The following is a 23,384-nucleotide window of genomic DNA, read 5'->3' on the forward strand; positions in this document are numbered from 1 at the left end:
CAAGAACATGCAGGGTGCATCTTAATTAAGCCTCTCCATTTATTGTGATACCTCTTAGAACAGAGTCTGTTACAAAATGTACAAGAACGTATTTGTGCTCTTAGAGTATGAAAGCAGCTGGCAAACATTTTCATCATAAAACCTGTGCCTATTCCTTTACCTAGTGAGGTTTGCACAATACTCTGTTCAACTAGTAACATACAGTACCGTTCCAAAATGTGACTGGCTGTGTAAGTCATTTGCAGGGACCCGTCATTTCAGCATACACTCCAGGTGTAAAAGCTTGGGTTGGAGTAAGCCTGTGCTGCATCAGCAAACTGAATAAGGGTGCTAAAGTAGGAATATGCTTTTTAATTTTTATGGTAACATCCAGAATTAATATATTTTTGAATCTGCTCCTTGGTTAGAAGGTAGCACATACCTGATGTTCTCTCATATGTATGTTAATGATTGCATAACCCCTAAGCAATTGCAGATACTGCATATCTGAAGGTTTTTCTTTTAAAAATGTCATTTTGAATTGTATCTCTTGCTTAGTTGTGTGAAGTTTTTGTAGAAAGTCCTGTTTGCTATGCTGTCCTTGATCTTTTTGTACCATATAGATCACAATTCTTGCTGGGTAATGAGGTTTAAAGGTTAGTGAATTCCTCTGAAAATGGGATATACCTTGATCGTTCTTTTAATCACAATTAGGATTAAGGGCTTAGATATTCTTGTGATGTAGTCTAAGGTATGCTTTTCTTCTTCAAGGCACTTTGCTAACAACCAATCAATCTTCACAGCAACTCTGCTTTAGTGTCCCTAGTTTTTAGATGTGATAGAAGTGATAGGTTATAAGATATACCCAAAGTTAGGAAGAAAGTAAGTATTATTCTGAGGACTGGTGCCAGTATTTCATGACTCACAATGTTGGACCAAAATACTTTCAGTTGATTTGGCTCCAATTTTATGTCTCTCTTATTGATAATTATACACAATACCGCATCTAAGCAACAGCACTACACAAGCTTCTTAGAAAAAAATAGCTTTCTTTTGGTTTTGGTGGGCAACTGTTTAAAGGATTAAAGCGCATTGAAAATATTTAGTTGAATAGATTGCTCGTGAGTTTTACAAAAAAATTGTACTGCTTAAAACAATCACTGGCATAACTAGAAGGTTAATAATCTCTAAGCTATTGCCCTGGTTTATAGATACTGCTTTTGGAGCAATAAATTTTAACCTTTGAACATGTGCTTCTGCAAATAAAATCCAGCCTTATTTTGTGTACTTAACAACTTCTGATTGGAAACACATAGCAACCTATAGCAAGCATGCTTTCAGCAAACTGGAACAGAAATGAGGCAGATCTTCAAAGTGGTCGCTTATCTTCCTCAATAGCTCTTCTACATGTAAACAAGATAAAACAGGTCGTTTTGCCAGATCCCCCTCTCTTTGAATGATGTTTAAATAATTTTAAAGAGAAAGAAGTTGTGTTCAGATATATGTCTTTTCTTACTGTTCTTTCTTGAAGGACTTTTTTCTTTTTCCTTTTAAAAGTTTTAATACAAAATTAAACTTTGTCATGGAAATGTGATTAAAATAGGTAGCTATGAACTTGATCCTGCAAAACCTTGGGGCCAGGGTTCTGTGCACTTGACTAGAACTAGGTCCTAAATTACTGTATATCAGTACAAAAGACAAAGTTTCCCTCTGTATTCTTACCTTTTGAAAGTCTAAATATAAAAATTTTTATTGATTTTTCTGTAGTATGCAAGCATGATTCCGGTTAATTGGCCAATGTAAGGATGCTTCTCTTGTTGAACCTTTTTCAGTCTCTAAGTTATATGTGTGTATGTGTGTGTATGAACTGTAGGTAAAATCTGTAGCATTTCCCTCTGTAGACAAAATGGCTGTTCTGTGTATTTCCAATAGATTTCCCTTTTGGACACATCCAGTAGGATGTCTCTTTTGGGAGACCAGTGTTTTGGTCTGGTTGCCATGTTCATCAATATGGATGGTAAATCACTTTTGTTCCCACATGCTGTTTGTCATGTTCCGCTCTTCATAATATGTGGAAATCAGCAGGAGTCTTTCTGTTGCTGAACTTTGAATTGCAGTTTCTTCATCTCATCTGTGTTAGCTATGCAAAGCTTCAAACTGCTTTTGCCAGCAAATGGAGCAGCAGTGTGAAAGGAAAGAGTGGGAATTTTACAATGTAGATACGTGTCCATTTAAAGTTGGAATTTTACTCTTATTTAGTAAAAGTCCTTCTCATAACCATAAAATGATAAATAAAATTAAGAAATAGCGAAAACTGACAGCTCCCTGAACCATCCTGATCTTACCATTCTCCTCTACTTTTTGTAAGCTTTTTTATGATCACCCTGCTTTTAAATTTGGTATTACAATTCAATAACAGACTAATCATGAAAATCTGTGTGTTCACTTGCTAGAGTAGCTGATACCACGTTGGAAAATGATTATGAAAAAAGTCATTTATTTTAATGTTCTTTATATACAAAGTAATTTTACATTACCAACATTTTGATGACCTAATAGTTCTATTTGTTATAATTAAGGAAAAAAACCAAGAACATAGTGCCTAAATGACTTAATGCTCCTAAGTCTTATTTGCAACAGTGACAGAGATATTTAGGAGGACACCATGATGAAAATTAGTGAAGATAGGCATCCTAAATTTCTAAATTGCTTTTGACAATGAGGGTATAAATTCCCAAATCACTTGTGTGCTTTAAAAATTTTCCTTTTACAGACAAGTTATGCACATCCAATTGTTAGTCATCTTAGGAAGTAAATATCTGGATTATTCTTAAGTACTGATTACCTACCAAATTCTGCTTAGTGTGGAAGGGATCAGCACTTCAGGAATGGAGACCTACTTGAAAAATGCCAAGAGCTTATATTTAAGTGAAATATTTTTTTTGCTTTGTCTTCCATTAATTTGGCTTCTCAGATTTTTTTTTTTTAGTGTCACAATAAGTCTGAAAACTGGACCAAATTTAAAATTAGTTGAATGCAATTATTGTGTCTTTATCCATGGGCTATGCTGTCTCATGAAATGCAGTCACTTTTTAAAACACCTACACTTTTAAAAAGGATTTCCTCCCTTTTGCTCTTTCTTTTAGGATACAGAATGAGTCTGATTTTTTGTTCTATCAAAAATGAACTTGGGCCAAGATTCACAATTCTAGAATGCTTTTGAAACATTGATGGTAATATTGAAGAGTGCATGTTTATACCAGTGTATGGAGCATTGGAAATCATACCTGTCAAAACCAAAAAATTCCAAAAAGCTCATCCCTGACCTTTGCCCTTAACATGTAGTGAGTGCAGTCACCACAACCCAAGCTTTCCATCAACTGGGTCAAAACATATAAGCCAGGTTTTCATTTATCAAGATCCATGTGTAAAGTCCATGAAAGTGAGATTAGTACATGGAACCTGTGTGGAGATCAAAGGAGAAGGAATATACTCTTTACCTAGGGGCGAGGGACAGACAGAGCACTTGTGTACAGCTGCCGTTACTGCCTCAGCAATGTTGGATTGCCTGTGGCCCATTTTGTGCTTTTTTTTCCTTTGCAGTGTACTGTAACAAGTGGCCATATCTGGTCCTCAGCTCTCCTCCCTCCCAGTGCCTACCCACCTGCTGCATGGCTGGAGGGATGCTTGCCTTGTGGCACAGACTCGGCATGGCATCCTCTTGCAGAGGCTCCCTGCAACTAGGACTCTTGGCACACAGCCGTTTCCATTGCCCTTGGGAACTTGCGCTATCCTGCAGACCTGGCAAGTGGCTCTTGATTTACTGTACTTGAAGCTTATGTGCACAGAACTGTGTCATGCTGGGGACTCCTGCAAAACAGCTACAGCTGTCCTCTCTCTTTCATACTGTAGTGCTCCATGTACTGGTAGTTTATAGTGTTCGTTATGCAATAGCTCTTCAGGCAGCCTTACTGAGAGGCCACTACCTGCTGCAGGTTCCCGTTGTGCTGCAAACCATTCATGGGAAGTGGAGGTGGAGGAGGTGGAGGTGGGAATAAAGAACTGGGCATTTCTGAATGAGTCTGTTGGTCAGGAACTGGCATCGGGCTCACTGAACCAGAGTCACTCTGCATAGAGCCAAGATTGCTGCCATCAAAATGAGTCATTTTCTTCTTCATTAATTTTCTTTCTTTGGCTCTGCGATTCTGGAACCAGATTTTCACCTGCAGAGGAGCAGAGGAACATTTTTTTCAGTTGCTAATAGAATGCAATGTGGTCCTTTATGTATATAGTCAAGGGTCATAGGTAAAATCAATTGCATGAGGACCAGTGAGAAAGGCAGTGGCAAACTGAGACAACAGAGCTGTTTGCTTGTTTTTCATACAGGTAATCTTTCCTACCTGGTAATAAAATATTCATTAATAGCTTGATATAAAGAGTTTTTCAGTGTTAGTTTTAGGAGGTATTTCTTTATGGAATGAGCTTTGATTTTTTTTTTTTTTTTTTTTTTTTTTTACAAAATCTAACAGAACAGAGTCTCATGTGTCATAGTGATGGCCAAAAGAATCTGAGAGTATCTTTACGTTGAAAACTATATGCACAAGTCAGAGCAAGTCAAAACCTGTTACTGGCCTATAAACTGAGGCACAAAAGCTTTCCTGTTTGGATGCTGCACACTAATTGGTTAGCTCCAATGTGTAAACCAATGGATATAGCACTTCTGAGCATAATTTCACCAGTGCACTACTCTTAGTACACAACATTACTTCAAAATATTGTATAAGTGGTGCCTTAATAGCTAAGTGCCTTTTCTTGCATTTGTAGATGGAGCCAGAATCTGCTGCTGCTTCCTGCACAGTCCACTGCTTTATACCATAGTCATTGTTCTATCACAGAAATGCAGACACCTTTGGGAAGCAATGAAGTAACTGGTGAAGAGTATATGGCTTTTGACTGGGATGGAAAAAGTGAGGATGTGAGATGAAGTTGATGAGTAATGGTCAACTGAAAATACAGCAGAACTTGTTCAGGTGTGAAAGGGTGAATGTTCTATGGCAACAGAAATGTCTTTGGACCTGAATCCCCAATGTTGGATTTAAAGTGGTTCATGACAGCTATTTATTCTTGGAAGTGGCTCTGTATTATGTCTAGGCAGTGTAGTAAGTCAAGCTACCTCATCCAGATATGTTGTGTTTTCTTGATGGTGTTCAGATGGCAAAGGAAACACTTTTGTCACCATTTTCTATAACCCAAAGAAAAATGAATGGTTTGCTGAGAAATACTTATTTCTTTAGTTATCCTTTGCTAGAAGCTAGAAAGGGAAAGAGAATGATGGTCAGAAAGGAGGTAAAACAGTAAAAGGTGATAACATCTGCAGCTACTAGGTTGTGTTTTAAAAGAAAACCACTGGTTAAGTCCCACAAAACATCTTAAGTTAAGTCCCACTTAAAACATCTTAACTCTGACAGTCTTGGTGTCCTTATACTTGAGGCGTTATTATTACCATTTTACAGTTGAAGAATTCAGATACATGTAAAGCTTGTGGAAATTTGAACTAGGTCTCTTAAGTCCCAGGCTATCATCTGAGACATTTGGCAGTTCATTTTGTTGTCTTAGTTTCTGGAATACCATTTCAGTACGAAATTATGTTCCATTAAATCAGTCTCAAATACTCTCAGATCTCTTGCATTCTGATTGTATTGAGGTAATCTAGTTTCACCCGTGCATTTGCCAAAATGCATGAAAAGATGAAATAGTCTAAAAACCAAACTAACGTCTGTTTCAGAATTACCTTCTGGCTTCAGTGTTCTAACTTGCCTTTGAATTTAGGTTTTTATTCTGGTTTGTTACTAAACAAGGGATGCAGACCTGCAGCAGTGATCCAGAGAGAATTTTAGTAGGCACTTTGAGGTCATAAGCCAATTATCAAATGACTAAAAATAAATACCAATCTGTAATGTTAGACTAAAAGCTAACATGGTCAGTTGCATCTGTCTGACTTGTTCTTCACCTGTTGCCCTCCTTCCTTTCAGTATTGTTTTTTTCCACTGTTCAGTTGTGTGAGTAACTCTTGCCCTGAAGTCTAATTTTCTCTCTTCTTTCTTGTCCTTGTCAACTCCTTTATTTCTGTATCCCTCCTGTATTAGCAATGCTTTGTTTTGCCTTTTTTTTTTTTCTTCTTCATTAGATATTACATCTTTCCCTCCTTGCTTAAACAATTGTTCTTTTGTCTTGAGGTATTTCTTCCAGTGTCCTGGATGGTATTTTGGCATAGCCAGGAAAAAAGGCTTTCCAGAAAATGATTTCATGTTTTAGGCTGAGTGCAGTGGAACTTGGGATAGGACAGTGTGTGTTCAGTTGTATTCATATGATGGGGTTGTTTAATTTGTGTGAAAGGGTAGTAGTGGGAGTATAGATCAGGTATTTCTTAATCTTACATTTTCAAAAGTGACTTCAGAGATGTGAACTTGATGCACAGGAATTAATTTCATTCATGACATAGGTGGATGATGAAGAAGAGCAAATATTGGAAAAACTGTTGCCACATTTCCCCAATATATGTCAAAGAAATGTATCACGTCTTTTTTGTATCACCACTTCAAATATACTAACAAAAAGGTTGATCAGGAATTATCACTGAACTAGGAATTTTCAAGTAAATATTGTTGGTCGGTTACAGAAGCAGGGTCATAATTTTTAAATTCAGCATAATGAAGTCAAGTTATTAAGGTTTCAACAGCCAGCAAAAAGACACATAATGTATTTTTTTATACCTGGTTAAAATAATTTTAATTTTCAATAATTATATACTTGTATTCAGCAACAGATTGAGAAATATTTGCAAAACGGGTATTTGCTTCTCCATTTCTGTAAGCTCTTTCAGCATGCGCTGTTGTAAGACGAGTTCAAGGTTGATGAACAGTGCTACAACTAGGTGGATTTTAGCCTATCCCTGCTGAGTAGAGCCCATAAAACAATGGTGAATCAGGCATAATCTTCAGTGAATGATACTGAATAATAACTGAGAAAACAGTGCTGTGATCGTTTGCTGTAATGGAAAAGGCAACAAATGAGCATATTTTGTCCTGAAATCTATTCAGGGACATCCTTCAGTAAAGCTTTTAATTTTATGTTTCACTGCTTACTTCAGTGTACTGCATCAAGAAACTCCCATGTAAAATGGGACGAAACATATGCTCAGCCCATGTTGTGAGTGTCTTTGTGGGAGATCTAGCTTGGCATCTTGGTGGTTTGCATCAGCCAGCTGAAGCACTTGAGAGCTAGAGGCCATGTACCTGCTTTGCTTTGATAGGGGCTGGCACAGGTGTTACAATTGCATGATTGAAGAACATGGCACAGAGTGGTTCCAGAGCAAATTGTATATATCTTTTGACCAGAAATGATTTTGTTTTGATTTATGTTGCGGGAATAGAATTAGAATTTGGAGGAAATAGGGGCAGGAGAAAGGAGTAGCAAGTATGTAGGAAATCTTTTAACAAAAGGTAAAAGGTAGCCAAAGACACAAACACCTTCAAGTGTCCTGAACATACTTGAGCTCGTCACTTCCATTCTCTGCTAAGACTGACCTTATTGAAATTGGTTATAGAATTCCCATTGACTTCAGCAGAACCAGGACTTCTGCTTTAGAAATTTCTGCAAAAATTTCTCCCTGCTACCACTACCCCAGTAAACCAGAGAGAAATCTGGGCAGGATTTTGCTGATATTTTTAAACTCTTGTTTCTCAGAACAGGACTGATGTAAGACTGGTGTTTGTTTTTTCTGTGTTGTTGCACAGCTGCCTGACAAGAGCTGAAGTAGTGCTGATGGGATGTTTAGAAATGAGTGTGAACAAGGCTGTCAGGCCGTTCAGCTGGATAGTCTGAGTTCCTACACTGCAAAGGGAACCCAGTTGCATTGTTTGGTTACTAGAAGCATTGGCATTTTTGTGTTCTTAACCAGTATGGTTATCTCCTCATCAGCAATAATAAATTCAAAGGAAATCCTGAATGGGTGATCCATACTCTACCTGTCTCTCGGAAAGTCTTAGGTTTGCAGCAAGTTCAGACTTCCTCCTGATTGTAATGTATCTGTTGTAATGAAATTCCTTCTCTAATTCTAATCTCTGATGATCTGTGTAAACCACTCGGTACTTCTCTCTTGTTCTTGTTTTACCTGTTTTGAAAGAAGAACACATTGCTTCAAGCTAGAATTTTTTAACTTTAGTAACACAAAATATCTGGCTTTACATTTGAAAATATCTTTGTGGGTATTTTAGGCCTGATTCTCTATGCACTTACCCAGAGTAACTGCCTTGACTCGGTCTTGATTTACAACGCGAGGTTCATACCATCAGATTTTGGGTTTCTCTTTAGTAAATAGATAATAAACTGCTTCTTATATTCTTTATCACCCTTGTGTTATCATTTGGGAAAGGGAAGGCTTTTTTGTTAAAACAAGGAGCCAGGAAACCTGGGTTCTGTTCCCAGCTCCCAATCCCTGCTTGGCATTGAATTGCTATTGTTTCTCTGTAAAGCTGATACACTGCTACCTGCTTCAGAGGGAAATTGTGAAGGATATTTTACTGCATAGAAAATACTGAGATGTTCCAAAGTTCCTCACTTCTTGTTGCTAGAAAAATTAATACAATATTGTGATTGTTACTGCAATTTGGAGGTTGTGTTTTTCCTTCAAGTCTGGCACAGTCTATCCACAACTTGATAATAGCACAGGGAATAGTAACATAGATTTGCAGATGACAGTTAATAAAAAAGAGAAAAAGAAAGCAATAATATTTTACAAAGGACATTGAAAAATGATAGAACTACAGCATCTGTTCTTTTGCAAGCAGCACTGCCGCATCCTTTCAGCTGTGGGTACAGCTGACTGAAGCAGACATGGCTCAGCGGTATCCGGGTTGTTAAAAGGTAATGGCGAATGACATGAGCCAGTGAACACAGATGCAAGGAGCTGGAATTTTATGGATTCCATACAGGATAATTTCTGAGCACAGAATGCGTTGGTAGTAGTGAAAGAGATTTGAGAATGGGAAAGGCTACTGATGCTTTCTTTCTTACCCACCTTTCCTCTGTTATTAATGTTCGTATTAGGCAATCAATATATCAGAGATCAACACCTGCTTAAAACCAAGGCCCCAGAGCCCTAGCCTAAGGTCTTCATACATTTTTGAAAGGTCTATATTTATATGGACATTTCTTCAGGTGTGTATATTTAGACTCTAAATTATCTGGGACAGGGAATGTATTTTTAGTTGGTATTTTTTTGCAGTGTATTCCGCTGTGGTACTGTAGGTTGTCAATCTTTGTGTCCTTAGTGGTTGCTACAGTAGAACAGCCCCCTTAGATTCAGGTTCTCTCAGATGATGCATAAAACTTGGGGCATATTGGGGCTTTTTGCCTTTAACAGTCTGCTATTGCTGCAGATGCTGCTTAGCTTCATACAACAGCTCATGTTTGCTTACAGATCTTTTTCTGAAAAGATTGTGTGGATGCCTAACTCCTCAAAAAATCGGTTCCTCAAACTCATAATAATTGCACTCTTAGTAAGAGCAGTTAATTTTGAATGGAGAGGACTGAAATAGATTTTCAGGGATTGAGTTCGTAAAATTTGAGTCTCCGAGCAGATCACCACGGCGCACTGCCCCAAAGCAGCCAGCTTCCCCCTCGCAGGAGGGAATAGCTAGAGGTGTCACGTATCAGTGGTGTTAAAGGCCTGGTTTCTCCCCAGCCCCTCCTTCCAACTCCCTTTGCTTTTGAAGCTGAAGCAGCACCCAAATATCAGAACTCAGGGTACAGAGCTATAGCAGAATCTTGAAGTACTTTCTCCCTTAATTCATGATTTGGTCTCACGAGTTAATGTCTTTTCCTCCATTGGTGGAGGGAGATGTGATGTCTCTTTGTTGTAATGGCTGTACGTATTTAAAGTTAATATTGCCTTCCACTTGCGGTATATACTGTATGGTCATGGCTTGAGAGTCATACCACTTTTTTCTCTTCTAGCATTTGACAGTCAGTACTTTGCTACTTGTAAGAATTTTTGGCTCACCAAAGTATTGTCTGCATTAGAAGGTTCTTCAGGCTCTGATCCTTTTTGTACTGTTTGTATAGATCCTAGATACAGAGTTGTTTAGCACTGGAAGTCCTGGTCAGTGCAATGCTGTAAAGAAGTATTGTTACACCTCTGGTTGTGGATAATAACTGGTTCACCTTACGTGACAGGGTTTCCCTAGGACTCTTCCCAGGCTTGTGGAACAAAGTCTACATCAGAATTTGATCCTTCACCTCCCATGCTCCATGGTGTTCAACCCTGGGAAAGCACTATGCATTAATAGTGAGTTTACAATGCTATGGCTATTTTCTAACTGTCTTGACACCATCAGCCTGTTTACTTGGAATATTTCAACAGGGAAAATAGGTGTGTGTATGTTTGTGTTTGTTCCTTACACTGGGGTTTCTGCTCAATCCATGCAGCCAGAACCACTTTGACTCAAATCTGTTAACTTCCCTGTGAAGGTTCTGTGCTGTGCTTGGCTGGGGTAGATATATAGGACATTCTCATTTCAGTAGCATTTCTATCATTATGAAACTGTAGTGAAAGCAGAATTAGCCCGATTATGTTTACACTGATAATCAAGTGAAAAGTGCTGTTAATTTTACAACATTATGGTAAGAATTTTAGAGTCTCTAAAGAACAGCAGTTACTCAGTTCAGTCGACAAAAATACTAGGACATTTGTTTTCATTCATTCGAAGTGTAAATTGTTTGTTTAACATAAGGTCACCTGTGGTGCTTTAATGCCTCACTTGATATTTTTTAACTTTTCATCTCTGTAGCTGGTGGTTTGGTTAGGTTTTTTTCCTCTTTAAATGAAAATTTGGGGTCATTCTATGGGACAAAAATGTTTAAAATGTTTCCTTAGTCTCCTTTGTGTTGTTAAGATGCAGTACACAAAAGAGCAACAAGTTATCTTGAACTCTATTCTTATTCAGAAGCCATAGACAAATATCAAATGTTCTTCTATTGCCAAAACAAGGTGGTAAACTTCAAGATAAACCTTTCTGTTTCTGGTTTTAACTGCTGAAACCCTTATTATCTGAGTAGGAGAGGGTTGGGTTTTTTGCTTTTTAAACTGAAGAAGAAATTAAATGTATATGGAAAACAGAACTTTCTCCCATAAAATCTTTTCTTTTCATATGAGTAGCTTTCAGTTTATTTTTAGTAGGAATGATAATATCTAGTTTCTTTTTGAAGGAAGATTGGGAGCTTTCACATCTAATTTCTTTCCTTCAAGTAAGTTAAGAGAATAATTTTAAAAGTGGAAAAGCAAAATTAGAACATTTTCTTCCTAAAAGTCAACAACAATCTGAGAAAAATTCTCTATGATTTGTCACATAAATCTTGTCATTAATAATTTGATTTTTTTGTGTAGAGTAATACCCTCAGTGAGAGACAACAGACAAAGGGAGCTGCGATCCTCCAGGGTTTTCTGAGAGGATACTTTTAGTTCTGGCAGAGTCATGGTTTAGTCTGTTAGGCCTTTAGCCAGACTCTCATTCATGTCAGTGAGAGTCTTCCTAATGCCTTTGTTGGATGCTGGGCTGGAATTAGTCTGCATATGGCATTTCCTTTCAAACGCAAAGTACACTTTTCTTTTATTTGCCAAAGTTAACAAACAGCTCCAACAAAACCTATCACTAAACACTTTGGGATTTTAGCCTCTAAATTCCATCTGTTAGATGGAGTAGATCCACTCTACTGCATTCTAAGCCAAGTCTTGCAGACCTTCTACTGGTTTTATTTACAGTGATGCGTTTTATTTCAAGGAGGAATATTACCTGAGTAAAATTTGAGGTAGCACTAATGGATTCACCCCAGAGACAGCAGAAGGATGTTCTTCACTTCTCAGACTTCTTTAGGAGATAATGGCAGAATTTAATGATGCAATGATAAAAGTTAATATTTTAATCCAATTCTTTAGTCAAATCCTGCATATTTTACTCACTTAGGTGAGTGAAATTACCAACATTTAACTTTCTACAATCTTAATCTTTTGTTAGTGACAGATTATCATTTTAATCAGCAATATAGTGTCAGTTTTATTGGAAATGTGTTCTGTCATGGACAGTTATACTATGGAATTGCAAATGGTTGAAGAGGTTATTAGTAGTTGGGTGGAAGAAAAATGAAACAAAAGAGCTTTGAAGCAACTACCTTTGCAGTATGACTGCCTTTGTGTTGGGGGAGTGGATTTCCTGGTTTTAATGAGCTATTTAAGAACAGTGAGTTTTGTCAAAAACCTATTTTGCAAGTAGTGACTATTGAAGAGTGTCTTTGGAGTAATAAGAAATAAGACATTTCAGACTTGGAAAACTTTTCATGAGAAACAGTTTTAACAACCCTGTTCTATCACACCCACTCTAGCAATTTTTGTGACTGGCCAAGTTTTGAGTTGGGGGAAGGGAACAGCTTTCCCATTGGTCATAAAATTCGCAGAGCATTTCTTCTGAAGACAATAAAGCTAGGAGAAGGCCTCTTTATTTGCTGTGAAAATCATCACCCTTTCCGGCAATATAACTCCTGAAGAAAAGAGGGAGAAGGAAGAGACAAGACTGCATATCAAAGCAAAGTGAAGTGTTAAAAGGGTCTGTTGCCTCAATATGACAGATAGGCCTCAAAACCTCAGACAATGTAGCCCAGGAAAGGAAAAAAACTTCCACCATCAGACCTCACAACTAGTTTACAAAGCAAAATAAATTAGCATTAGAACTAGCCCTGGCCCCTTTTTCAGTGCCTTCTCTCTTTAACCTTACAGGAATATTCTTTGTCTACTGAAATTGGCAATATTCATAAAATCCAGAAGCTACCTAGTTTAGACAGAAGATGTCATAGTATAGAATAGCGTTGGATTACTCTTGGATTACTTACAAAGCATTGTAATTTGGATTCCATAGTTTAGCATTGTTTCAGAAGAAGTTAATGTCTGTACTTGATGATTGGAAGTTAGCTTAAATCAGCTCGAAATGTGAAACACCTTTCTGGCCTGAAGATCTGTTTAGTTCAAATCTGCATCTTTGTTAGCTTAGTATTAAGAGAGAGATTAGTGTTAGGTCTTGAGCTTATAAAGATACGGACTGTCAGAGATCAGGCCCCAGAGTTTTGTTTTAGGACTATTTCTAAATATTTATGCACTTTAAAAGTATAGGAAAAGAAAGGGGCAAATTCTCCTTAGTGTAATTTCACTGACTTAATTGAAGTTGTGAAGCAAAAGTAATTTCAAATAAATCTTGAAGATGGACATTGTTCTGCACATGGTGTTCTGTAAAGTTAAATACAAAAAAAATGACACTCTGCCATTGTATTAGAAAATGTTACGTGGATCCAATCCTGTATAATGTGAGTAATAATATTCCTGCCAGAAGTCTTGGTGTGATGAGTAGGACTATTTGTTATTGCAAAGTTGGATGCATAAAGGTTTGTGAAACATGCTGAAATTCTATGTTTGTGTTTTCTGCTGGGTCTTGATCATTTGTTCTTGTTAAACATGTTCAGATGACTCATGCTGAAAAGAACAGAAAAGGATCATAGAATTGGAACCTTTCAACAGACCTGAAGAATTTTCCCTTCTGTTCTGTTGACTTCTATTTAAAATGCTAATGTTTTCAATTTTGAATATGTTCTGCTATTCTGTAATAAAGCTCATTGGCCAAATTCTGCCCTTCTCTTTGCCAGTGTAAACTTTTCTATTCATCTTCATCATACATAAGTAATTGAATCCAAAGCAGAGTAATTTTTATCACCTTTAAACAGTGATTGGACAGGCCACCCTCTATGGATTTTGTTTGGGAGAAGGACGATTTCTACGTGGCAAGATCAGGGGAAATCCCATTGCCAATGACTGTATAGACTAAAAAGCAAGTGATTAACTGAATTTTTTTCCAAGTGTTGTATGTTCTTTAGGGATTCAGCATTTTGCAGGAATGGCTTCTTAAGAGGCTTGTTTCTCTTCCTTAGATTTGAGGGACTACAACTTCTTCCTTCAAAGACTAAATGGTATATGTTTGCAGTCCATTTAGTAATGATGCTATCAGCACCTGTTGTCATCATCATCAGAAAAACTGTCTTTATGTCTTCAGAGTAAATTTTTATTGAACAAGAATGATAGGAGAGTTGTCATCTATGGGAAAAGTCCCTGCTCATAATTAGTTTACCTCAGTTTCAAAACTTGTTCCCTCCCTGTTTTATGGTAACTGCAGATCTTAAGATGTACTTTCAGCTTTGTGAGCAAATACTCATTGCTGCTGAAACTGCCTGGTAGTTAACTGTTCAAAATCATTGTTTTGGGCACAGTTTTACCACAGATGTATATTGTTTTCTCACAAAGGCAAAAAGTAGAGTCTACTCCTCTGTCAGTGACTGCATACCTCCATAAAAATATTGAAATCAACAGGAAGAGATTTGTAACTTTTTCTAAGGTGGTTTTATTCTATTTTCCATCAAAGAATTTGCGTGTAATTATGCTTTATGTGTGTGTGGATTTGCCACCTCAAATCTCTAGTTGTTGTGGCTTTGTTGTGTTCTCTATTACAATTGCTAGTTGTCTTGTCTTTGCTCGCTCTTTCAAAGTAGGGGTTTAGGACAGGGGACAGGAGCAGGCAGTGTAAAGGTTAGAGAAAGGTCTTTTCAATCGTTGTTCTTGCTTGAAAATACTAAATAGTCAGTGTTTCCTCCTTCAAGTGTTCTGAGTCAAAACACAATTGCTTTCTCCTATATCCTGAACACCCTCAAGAATGCAGTGACTAGCCTTTGGATGCTACGTGCACTGCATTTAGGATCAAGTCCCAGTCCCTCCAGTTCCAAAGCTGCAGGGAGAGACATTCAGACATCCTTCAACCTAGGAAAGAATGATGGATGAAAGAAAGCCTTAGTAGGTCTTTTCTGCGGGAAATGCATCCCAGTAACGCTAAACCAGAATGATAGTCTCACATTAAATACTGAGATCTTTGAGTGTTTTCAAGTAATGTAATGTAACCTCATCAACTTCACTTAAGACCAGTTGAAGACGTGGTTTTATATTGGATGTTGTTTTTAAAGTTACAGAGTAAAACTTGAATTAATTTCTTCTTTTGTTCCAGGTTAGTTGTGTAGATAACAGAGTATCTACAGACCTGTAGGGCATGAGGCAGTGGTAGAAATTTCAATAAAGTATTTTGTTTGTCATCTGTCAGGTCATGAGGCCACAAAGCACCAATAAGAGAAGTGGTTTCTCTATGAAATCTCTGGAGATGGAAATGTCATTGATTCTGGGCCCTGTTTCTGTAGCTGTTACAAGTCAGATTACTCAATGTAAGTAAACCTTTGGAGAGACTCTTTCCTGATCTTAAAGGGATAAGATTACAGGAACATTTCTTGTACACTTTCAAGAGTATCTTGCAAAAGTCACTTGCCTTAATAATTATTGTTCTGATAGTGAAATAATATTATTATTGATAACTAGTATTTTTGCAACAAGTAATGAACAAATAATAAAATGAATTTGCCTAGTTTCTGTTCTTATCACTTCAGGTAAGTCTGAGCCTCAGTTTTTCCATCTTTAAGAATAGTGGCTCATATTCACAGGATTTAAGGAAAGCTAATAAATAATAGGTATGATTCTTTCACTCTTGCCTGTACAAAACCTCTAGTGAAATTCCTAAAGGTTTTGCAAAGAGACGGAAGGGTAATGCTCAATGTATGCATACAGCTTTAAGGATGTAAAAAGCAATGGATTCATCTAAGAAAAAGCTGAGGATTTTGATCATGATCCAGCAAACAACATTGGTACTTGCAGTTAGCCTAGTCATACATTCGAAGTCACTTGCAACACTTGCACGCTCAGAACCAAACTCACTTAAGTGCATTGCTAGATCTGACATTGCTGTTTGGACAAATTTTTAAAAATTATTTTATTTTTTGGAAAATGGGAAAAACAAAAGTGCCCTTGCTTTTAAACAGAGGAAAGGGAGTGAATGAAGAAAAAGGAACTGACTCCAGTGAAGCAGATCTATTGGCACTGAGCATTCCCGGCCTAGCAAAAAAAAAATAAGAGGGAAATAAGCAGCAGGAGAATTACTTATCTGGATTTTTCCCTAAAGCACAACCCAGCACCTATTAAATGAATGGATAGGCTCCCACTAACTACAGAGGGCCTTACACTGGCCCATGGGCATTTGGGAGGATATGCTCCTATGACACACTGATTTCTTCAATTCTTCTTGAGATGAAGATGCTCAATATCTTGTTGGACCATTCCAGAACGGACTCCCAACACCTCCTGTGAATGCTCTGACCCTTGCAGGCTTGAAATTTGGAAAGTTAGAAAGCCCTAAGCATGCTTCTTAAGCAGGCAGTTAGAATGTGGTATTGTCTATTTTATGTATCTATCTCACAGTGTCCCCACTATAAAAGGGGTAGCACTGACAGATCAAATCAGGTCTTTCAGAGAGGCTGCAATTTAAATCCACAGGAGCAAAAGGCAGGTAGGTAAAGAAGAGATGAGAAGTAGTGGGTTTTTTGAACAAGTATTCTGCCATCTGTAAATCATACAGTTTGTGAGCAATTTCATTGCCCCTGTAAGGACTACTCAAAAGTAAGCTGTAAGTTTTTTTCAAGACCGGCCCTCTTTTGTTTTTTCTTGGGTAGTATTCAGTGAAGAACAACTATGATTTTAAAAATATGAATTACTTCCCCTGCCCTGCCCCCAATTCTTATTTACCCGGAATAACAACCTACTGTGATTGTCTCTTCACTTCTACGGACTCTCTATGAACTAAAGTTGTGTTTAGCGGGAGTGAGGATGACTCGGTCTGTCCATATAAATTGGATGTATTATTTTAATACAGACAATTTTGCTATATAGTTGCTTTCACTTTTCTAAAGTATGTTTTAAGTAATTAATTCTCCATCACACTGATTCAGTACTTGCTTTGAGAACTATTATTTACAGGCATGTGTGGAACAGAGCTGGGGTGGGAAGAAGGGCTGAAAGGAAAGGAACCTTCCTGGGATGTAACATTGAAATACTGTGAGCATCTCTTTAGGGGAGGTATTGAGCATCCTTAATTTCTACTGATCTCAGCGCATGTCAAGGCTGCTCAGCACCTCGGAGGATCAAATACTTTTATATAGTGGATTGTGCCTGTGTTCTTTTCAGGCAGTTTTCCCTCTTTTTCTTTTCCTTCTTCCTTTTCTTGTTTCATACATATTTTTTTTTCTATTCATAGAAGGTACAGATTTTTGTTTTAGGGATGCTCAATATTTGTATTTTTTCTACTGTTCCACATCACAATCAAACAGAATCTTTGCCTCATGCTTCATGACTTACTTTTACTGGTTAAATATGACTAAAGATTTGTTTTGTCCTCATCGACTATTATGCATCAGAGACTGATCTGTCACTGTATTAACTGATTGTGTTACTGTGGATCTTTGTATTCCTGCATATTCTGAGAGCTACTACTACAAAGTAAAGCAAGCCTTTCCTTATCATTCCTGCTTTTAAAGCATTGACTCATTGTTTGATCTTGCAGATCTCATTTCATTTCAGTGTTCTGAGGTTTAGAGAGGTTATTTCTAATACAAAGCCTTATTTCCACCCCCCCTACTGTGTATATTTCACTTGAACTTTTCATATGTACTCTAAAACTTGAGGAAAATAAGCAAAGTATACGTGGTGGTGAAATACTTTCATCATGATTTCTTTCTGCAGACACGCTGCTTCATTCCAATCTATAGGACTCCTATTAAAAGCAATTATTTGATATCACAATTTTTTTTAACATATCTGAAGTGAAAATACTTCACTGTCAAAGGGCATTGCTTTTCGTTTGGCTCAGCATTAAAGGTCAAGAAAGAAATACAAGAAATAGCCAGCTGATCAAAACCAGCATCCAATAATCGAACCAATATTTAACTGCTAGCAAGAGAATCCTTCAGAGCAATTAGGAACTTTCTTTGTTAAACTGTACGCTTCCCTCTAAACAGGGAACCTGGCAAAAAACCCCAACAATGCAGAAAAAGTAAAATCTCTTCTCAGCATAAAACCTCAGTGCCCTCATACCTGTAGAAGTAGATTGCACCGTTTTCCTCATCCATTCATAAGAGCTGTGCCTTTGGCTGTTGGGAGAGATTTGCTGTGTATTAATTGTATCTACAGGAGGTAACCCCCCAGATCCAGCAGGATGGAGGGAGCTGTAATCAGCAGAACTGTAGGAGACCTGCCCAGGAGATGAGCCATTGATCTGTGCAGCAGCAACCGTGCTGGAAGGTCCTGGGCCATAAGCATTCCAGTCCTCCCTCTGTGGGCCATAGTGAGATCCCCAGGTTCCCGCAGGCTGTCCATGGGTGTCCAGAGTTGGCACATGATGATATCCCATGTAATCTGAATAGGGTGGAGTAGACACAAAGTTTTGCACTGGCAGGTTGTTGCTGCTGCACCTTGCAGATCCTGGATACATGCTGGTTTCTTTATCCAAAAGATAACTCACATACATGATGCTCACAGCCTGGCTTTGTCTTGCTGGGACATCCTGCTCCTCACAGTGTTTGTTTGATCTCTCTTCCCCTCCTCTTTCTTTCTCTCTTTTCTAGCCCTGACTGGCTCTATAAATGACTCATGCTAGCCCTGATGTCCCTTTACTACACATGATTAACAATGGTTTTACCAGGTGCTGGTGGTAACAGTTTACTAAGGTCCTGCCTGATGTCACAGATAACTGCCTGCCCCAAAATTACATTTGCATTCAAATGAAGGGCTGACCATGCAGGCAACCCCACCTTGCTGCTAGTTCTAGTGCTTCCTTTCTCACAGATCCTTTATGTATTACCATCCCAGTTCTATACTTCTTGAATGTAATTTGAAATCTCGTGGTCTTCAAGCAGAGTTGCATACTTAGTTAACCAATAACTGTTCAGACAGTAGAAGTAGTATTTTTCTTGAGCAATACATGTCAGAATCTAACTTCAGGCACTAGGTTATAGTTAGTTAAAGCCTGGTATCTGCTAGTCTGGTAGTTCTTTTGTGAGAATGTGCTATATTATTTTCTTAAACTGAAAACAAAGGACCAGTTCAGTCTTTAACTGCAGCTCTTGCATAGTTTCTCACATGAGCACTCTTCTTGACTTCAGCTCTTAGTCCATGTGGGAGAGCACTTAGAAACGACAGTAATCCTACTGATTTTAACATTACAAAGGATATACAAGAAGTCTCATAGTCATTTTGAGCATTTGTTCATACGAATAGTCTTGTTGATGTTAGCAAGCCTATTCATGAGCTGGCTGCTTGCCACAGTGATTGAAGTTTCTCTATTCTAACTTACAATGTTAACAGAAAGAGAATCTGTTATTGAGAGAATGCAAAATTTGTCACTTTCCCTATGCTTATGTCTTGTTTGTGATATTGAAATGAGTGGTAGTTTTCCCTAAAGGTTTTTCTGTTCTCATTGTTGTGCTTGTTCACAATAAGTAACACCTTTTCTTAAAAATATGGGAGCAAATTCTAGCTTTTTAGCTCAAAAAAGCAGTTTCCTAACTTTCAGGAGCAATCCTATGTTTGTAAGTAACAAATTCCTATGAGATTATCTATAACCAGAAGTGAGGAGAGAAAGTGTTGATTTCTTTTTTTGTTTTGTTTTGTTTCATTTTTTTTTTTTAATGAGATAGATACCTTAGCATTGTCTCTTAATGAGAATTTACTCTGTTTTAATTCCTGTTCCTTTAATGATGTGATACTTAATTGCACCTTTATTAATGAACCAACTTGTTAAAAGGATTTTTTTTTCTTAAACAGGTGCAAAGTATAATGAGTTTTTTCTTTGTTCAGAGGTGTATTTTTTCTTTGAGAGTCTTTTGCACTTTAACACCATTTAAACTTACAGGTTCCTCCTGGTTCTCAGGAGGAAAGAATCACTTCGCACACCTGACAACACCGTGGTTTCCCTTTGTGAGAGAATGGTGTCCTTAGGCTGTATTCACAAGATGGGTTGTGGCTGTAGTTGTGGAAAAACCTTTTTTTAACTGTTAATTTCAGGGCTAGGTGGAGAAGCACAGGCTACTTTCTCCTACTATTTGTTAAGATTTTCCTACTGTGCATTTGGGTAAAACTTGTGCTCTTTTACTTCTTGCTTCTTGTGAGTTTTTGGAGGATGAAGTTTTGCCGGCATAATTGTTGAAAGGTATTTTAAAAATCATTAGGTTGGGGGAAGTTGGCAGAAGCTGTTTCTTCTGCTTGCGTATGTGAGCTTATTCAGTTGCAATTTACACATCTGTGACAGCTGGCCATTCAAAATGACCAAGTATGGCTGCTGGTATAGACTCCTAAAATCTAGGGAAGTCAATAATCAGTACATCGTGTATCTGAACAGCTTAATTCTCCTATATCAGCAAGATAAATCATGTTTGTCTAATTACAAATTAGGTGTTTCTGGGCAGCCTGCGTCTGTAGTTACCAATGCAATGGGATTTAAATGTAGCATGATCTATATATACCTCTTTTTTTCTTTTTTTTTTTTTTTTTACTGGAGTGTTTCACTTCCTTTCTCAATCACTTAGAGCAGTGTGGTTGCTTGGTAGCTCTCAAGTTCATACTCTGTTGAAATAGTTACAAAGAAAGATTCTTTACATTTTTTTGTTGTAACTTGATTTCAATTTCCTTTCCTCCTCTTAAAAACTGTTGAAGACTCATCCTTTTAAGCATTTCTATACCTCTCCTGAATGCAGGTGTACCAATAAATCAGGCAGAGGAAGAAGCAGCATTTGCTCATTTACAGTAGCATTAGTTGTAGCCCTCCAGCTGCCTGGAAAATGTTCTCATTATGTTCATTTGACAAAACTTTTCCTGCAGGCCTTAGCTACCTAATGTACTGACAGCATAAAATGCTGCAGAAGGGCTGGGTCTCACTGCATAGTTTGGATTTAGATCTGCTTTTCTTCAGTGTTCAAGAATGTTGGATACACCAGACTATTGCCATGCATTCATTCTCTATCCTACTGCAACATGGTTACATGAGAAACATTTTGATCAATTTTTGCATAATGGTATAATTTGGTTCATGAAGCTACTGAAAGTACTACAGTAGTGTTTATTCATGTTTATTAGAAAAAAATTGTAATTATGACATAAAAATACCTTTTGATGCTTTTGACTAGCATGTGTGTATTGACATGGAAGGAGACTGTTTTCCTTGTTCCATACTGCTTGAAGAAAGTACTTTAGAATATATGATTGTTCAACTGACAATACTTTACTCCTCTGGCCACATGCTGTGACCACTAAGCAGGAAACTGCTTCCTTTGGATTCCCAAGTACCCTAAGTTGGTCTGGTTTCAGTAAGCTGTATTTTGGTTTTGGGTAGTCCAAGTTTTTTTAATTTATATCATTTCAATCTAACCTATTAGTTGAACCAGTCTTTAGACTTACATGTTTTTTAACTGCTGGGGGTATGTGAATAATGACATGCTGATATAGTTAATTTAAAATTAAATTTTTTAATAGGTTCTCAAACACAAATTATAAAGGGATTTGGATTTGAGTTGCTTTTCATACTTTCTAGCAAGAATATGTATTAGTAACAGGTGTCGTCTTGGGGAGATCAGTCAATATGTATACCCAATCCTTTATAAACATGCCATTCTTCAGTGAAAGCTGCTTCTGGAAAAAAAATTCAGAAGTTTCTTCAGTCACTTGTTACATCTGTAAAGTGTTTGTACACAGTACTATATGTGTACAGTATTTGGAGCTACTTATTTATTTTGGTGAATAAAGCTTAAAGTCTGTTAGAATGCACTAATAGAGTGCATTCATATGTGAAAAAAATCACAGTTCACACAGGCATTCAGTAGGTAGCTAGTGGCGCATTGGATGCCCAACATTTTTGTCTACATTTATACTACATACAGCAAAGTTCAGAATTTGGAACTAAATTGTAGATTTCAAACTGAGGGGAGTTTTGGTTCAGGATTTTAGCCCATTTTAAAGAAAATTGCCAATATATTTTGAATTCTGAACTCTTCCTCTCCAACTTGGTGAAATTTAGAACTCACATTTTACTACTTACATTATTTTGCTAACAATCCTGCACTGACAATTCTGAATTTAATTTTGCTGTTCTGAATAAAGCTCTCTGCAAACATTTTGGTTTAGTGCATTATGCTTTGGTGTGCAGGAACGATAGTGGCGGAGTAGAAGAGAGGTCCCTCCAGAGCAGAAGCTTGGAGTAACAAAGCAGGAATCTGTCTCTCTTTCCTGAGTATGTTTTCCCTATAACTATATTTTGAAGAATATTAGTAATCTTAACCTTTATGACCCTTCTCATATTTGCTTGACTGTAAAAAAAAAAAAAAAAAAAAAAAAAAGGGGGGGGGTAGATTCTGATCTAAATAGCTGACTTGAGTGACAACTGCCCTTGTATGGCCTATTAGCAGTTTCACTGGCTAGAGGCGTATACTGGAGGCCTGGCACATTAGAAATGACATTGCCTTGTCTTTGATTTTTATGAGCGAATATTACAGAGCACATAATGGGTCTGATTTACAAAGGCTGAACAAAAAGCAATAAATAGCATCCAAATTCATAACACAAATTTTATTAAGCATATACAGTCTTTCATCATTCTTTTGTGAGTAGCAGCATTAAGGCTAAAAAGGCAATTAAGGTGGAATTATTTGCCTTGTAAAATATTATTCTGCCTTCTTAATAGCATCTATTATGTGATAATAAATCCCAACCATTATCAATATGTAATAAGATTTCTCCAAGCTGATTTTTGAAGAGACCAAATCCAAAATCTTGTAGATCTAACAAATATAGTTAACAATTCTGTGTTCTGGGCTCACATTGAGAAGCTAAAAGATGAATGGAGATGAGAAATTGTCCTGAATCCTCAGGAAAGAACTTTATGGTTTTGAGATGAGCCTAAAACACCTTCACCCTATGACTTCTCTGAGATACATTTTTCCAGTTCTAAGTTTGCATAGTTTCTATATTCTGAGCTTAGGAAGAAGCAGCCACCATATATACTGGTTGGAAAAATATCTCTTAAGGTGGTTTTGTCAGATGCTGCAGATGATGATGTGATGGCTGTGGTCAGAGACTACACAGGAACATTGGAATGCTCCGGTCCAGTTTGATTATTCCTATTCTGCTCCATGAATGGGTCTCCAGGACTTTCCTTTGTCATGTCATAAAGCCATAGATCTGCTAAGATTGTATCCTAAGCCTTCCATGCTGATTTGTCTCAGGTTGTAACCACACCACTGTCCTGGGATGTAGGCCTTCTCCTACACATCCATTTTCTTATCTACAGACTTACAGAACTGTAGTAAGTCGTTTTAATTTTTCTGAGCTTTCATTTTTT

At 37.4% G+C, this 23,384-nt stretch overlaps 1 protein-coding gene across 1 annotated transcript; it reads right to left on the reverse strand.

The window, feature by feature from the left end:
* Positions 1 to 3,947: 3,947 nt before the first annotated feature.
* LOC115333499 (homeobox protein CDX-1-like) lies at positions 3,948 to 18,670 on the reverse strand. The gene is made up of 3 exons (XM_029996488.1): positions 18,092 to 18,670; positions 8,007 to 8,152; positions 3,948 to 4,202 (listed from the first exon to the last, which is right to left on the reverse strand). Exons 1-3 carry the CDS (start codon positions 18,522 to 18,524, stop codon positions 3,948 to 3,950), a joined length of 834 nt encoding a protein of 277 aa, XP_029852348.1. The 5' UTR covers positions 18,525 to 18,670.
* Positions 18,671 to 23,384: the final 4,714 nt, after the last annotated feature.

The sequence above is a fragment of the Aquila chrysaetos genome, chromosome 21, assembly GCF_900496995.4.
Source record: "Aquila chrysaetos chrysaetos chromosome 21, bAquChr1.4, whole genome shotgun sequence".
Taxonomy (NCBI): Eukaryota; Metazoa; Chordata; class Aves; order Accipitriformes; family Accipitridae; genus Aquila; species Aquila chrysaetos.

Coding starts and splice junctions, on each gene's coding strand:
- LOC115333499 (XM_029996488.1), bottom strand. CDS start 18,524: ATGTATGTGAGTTATCTTTTGGATAAAGAAACCAGCATGTATCCAGGA. Junction 8,153..18,091: donor GGTGCAATCTACTTCTACAG/GTATGAGGGCAC, acceptor CTTTCAAAACAG/GTAAAACAAGAACAAGAGAG. Junction 4,203..8,006: donor TAAGACTTTCCGAGAGACAG/GTAGAGTATGGA, acceptor GCTCCTCTGCAG/GTGAAAATCTGGTTCCAGAA.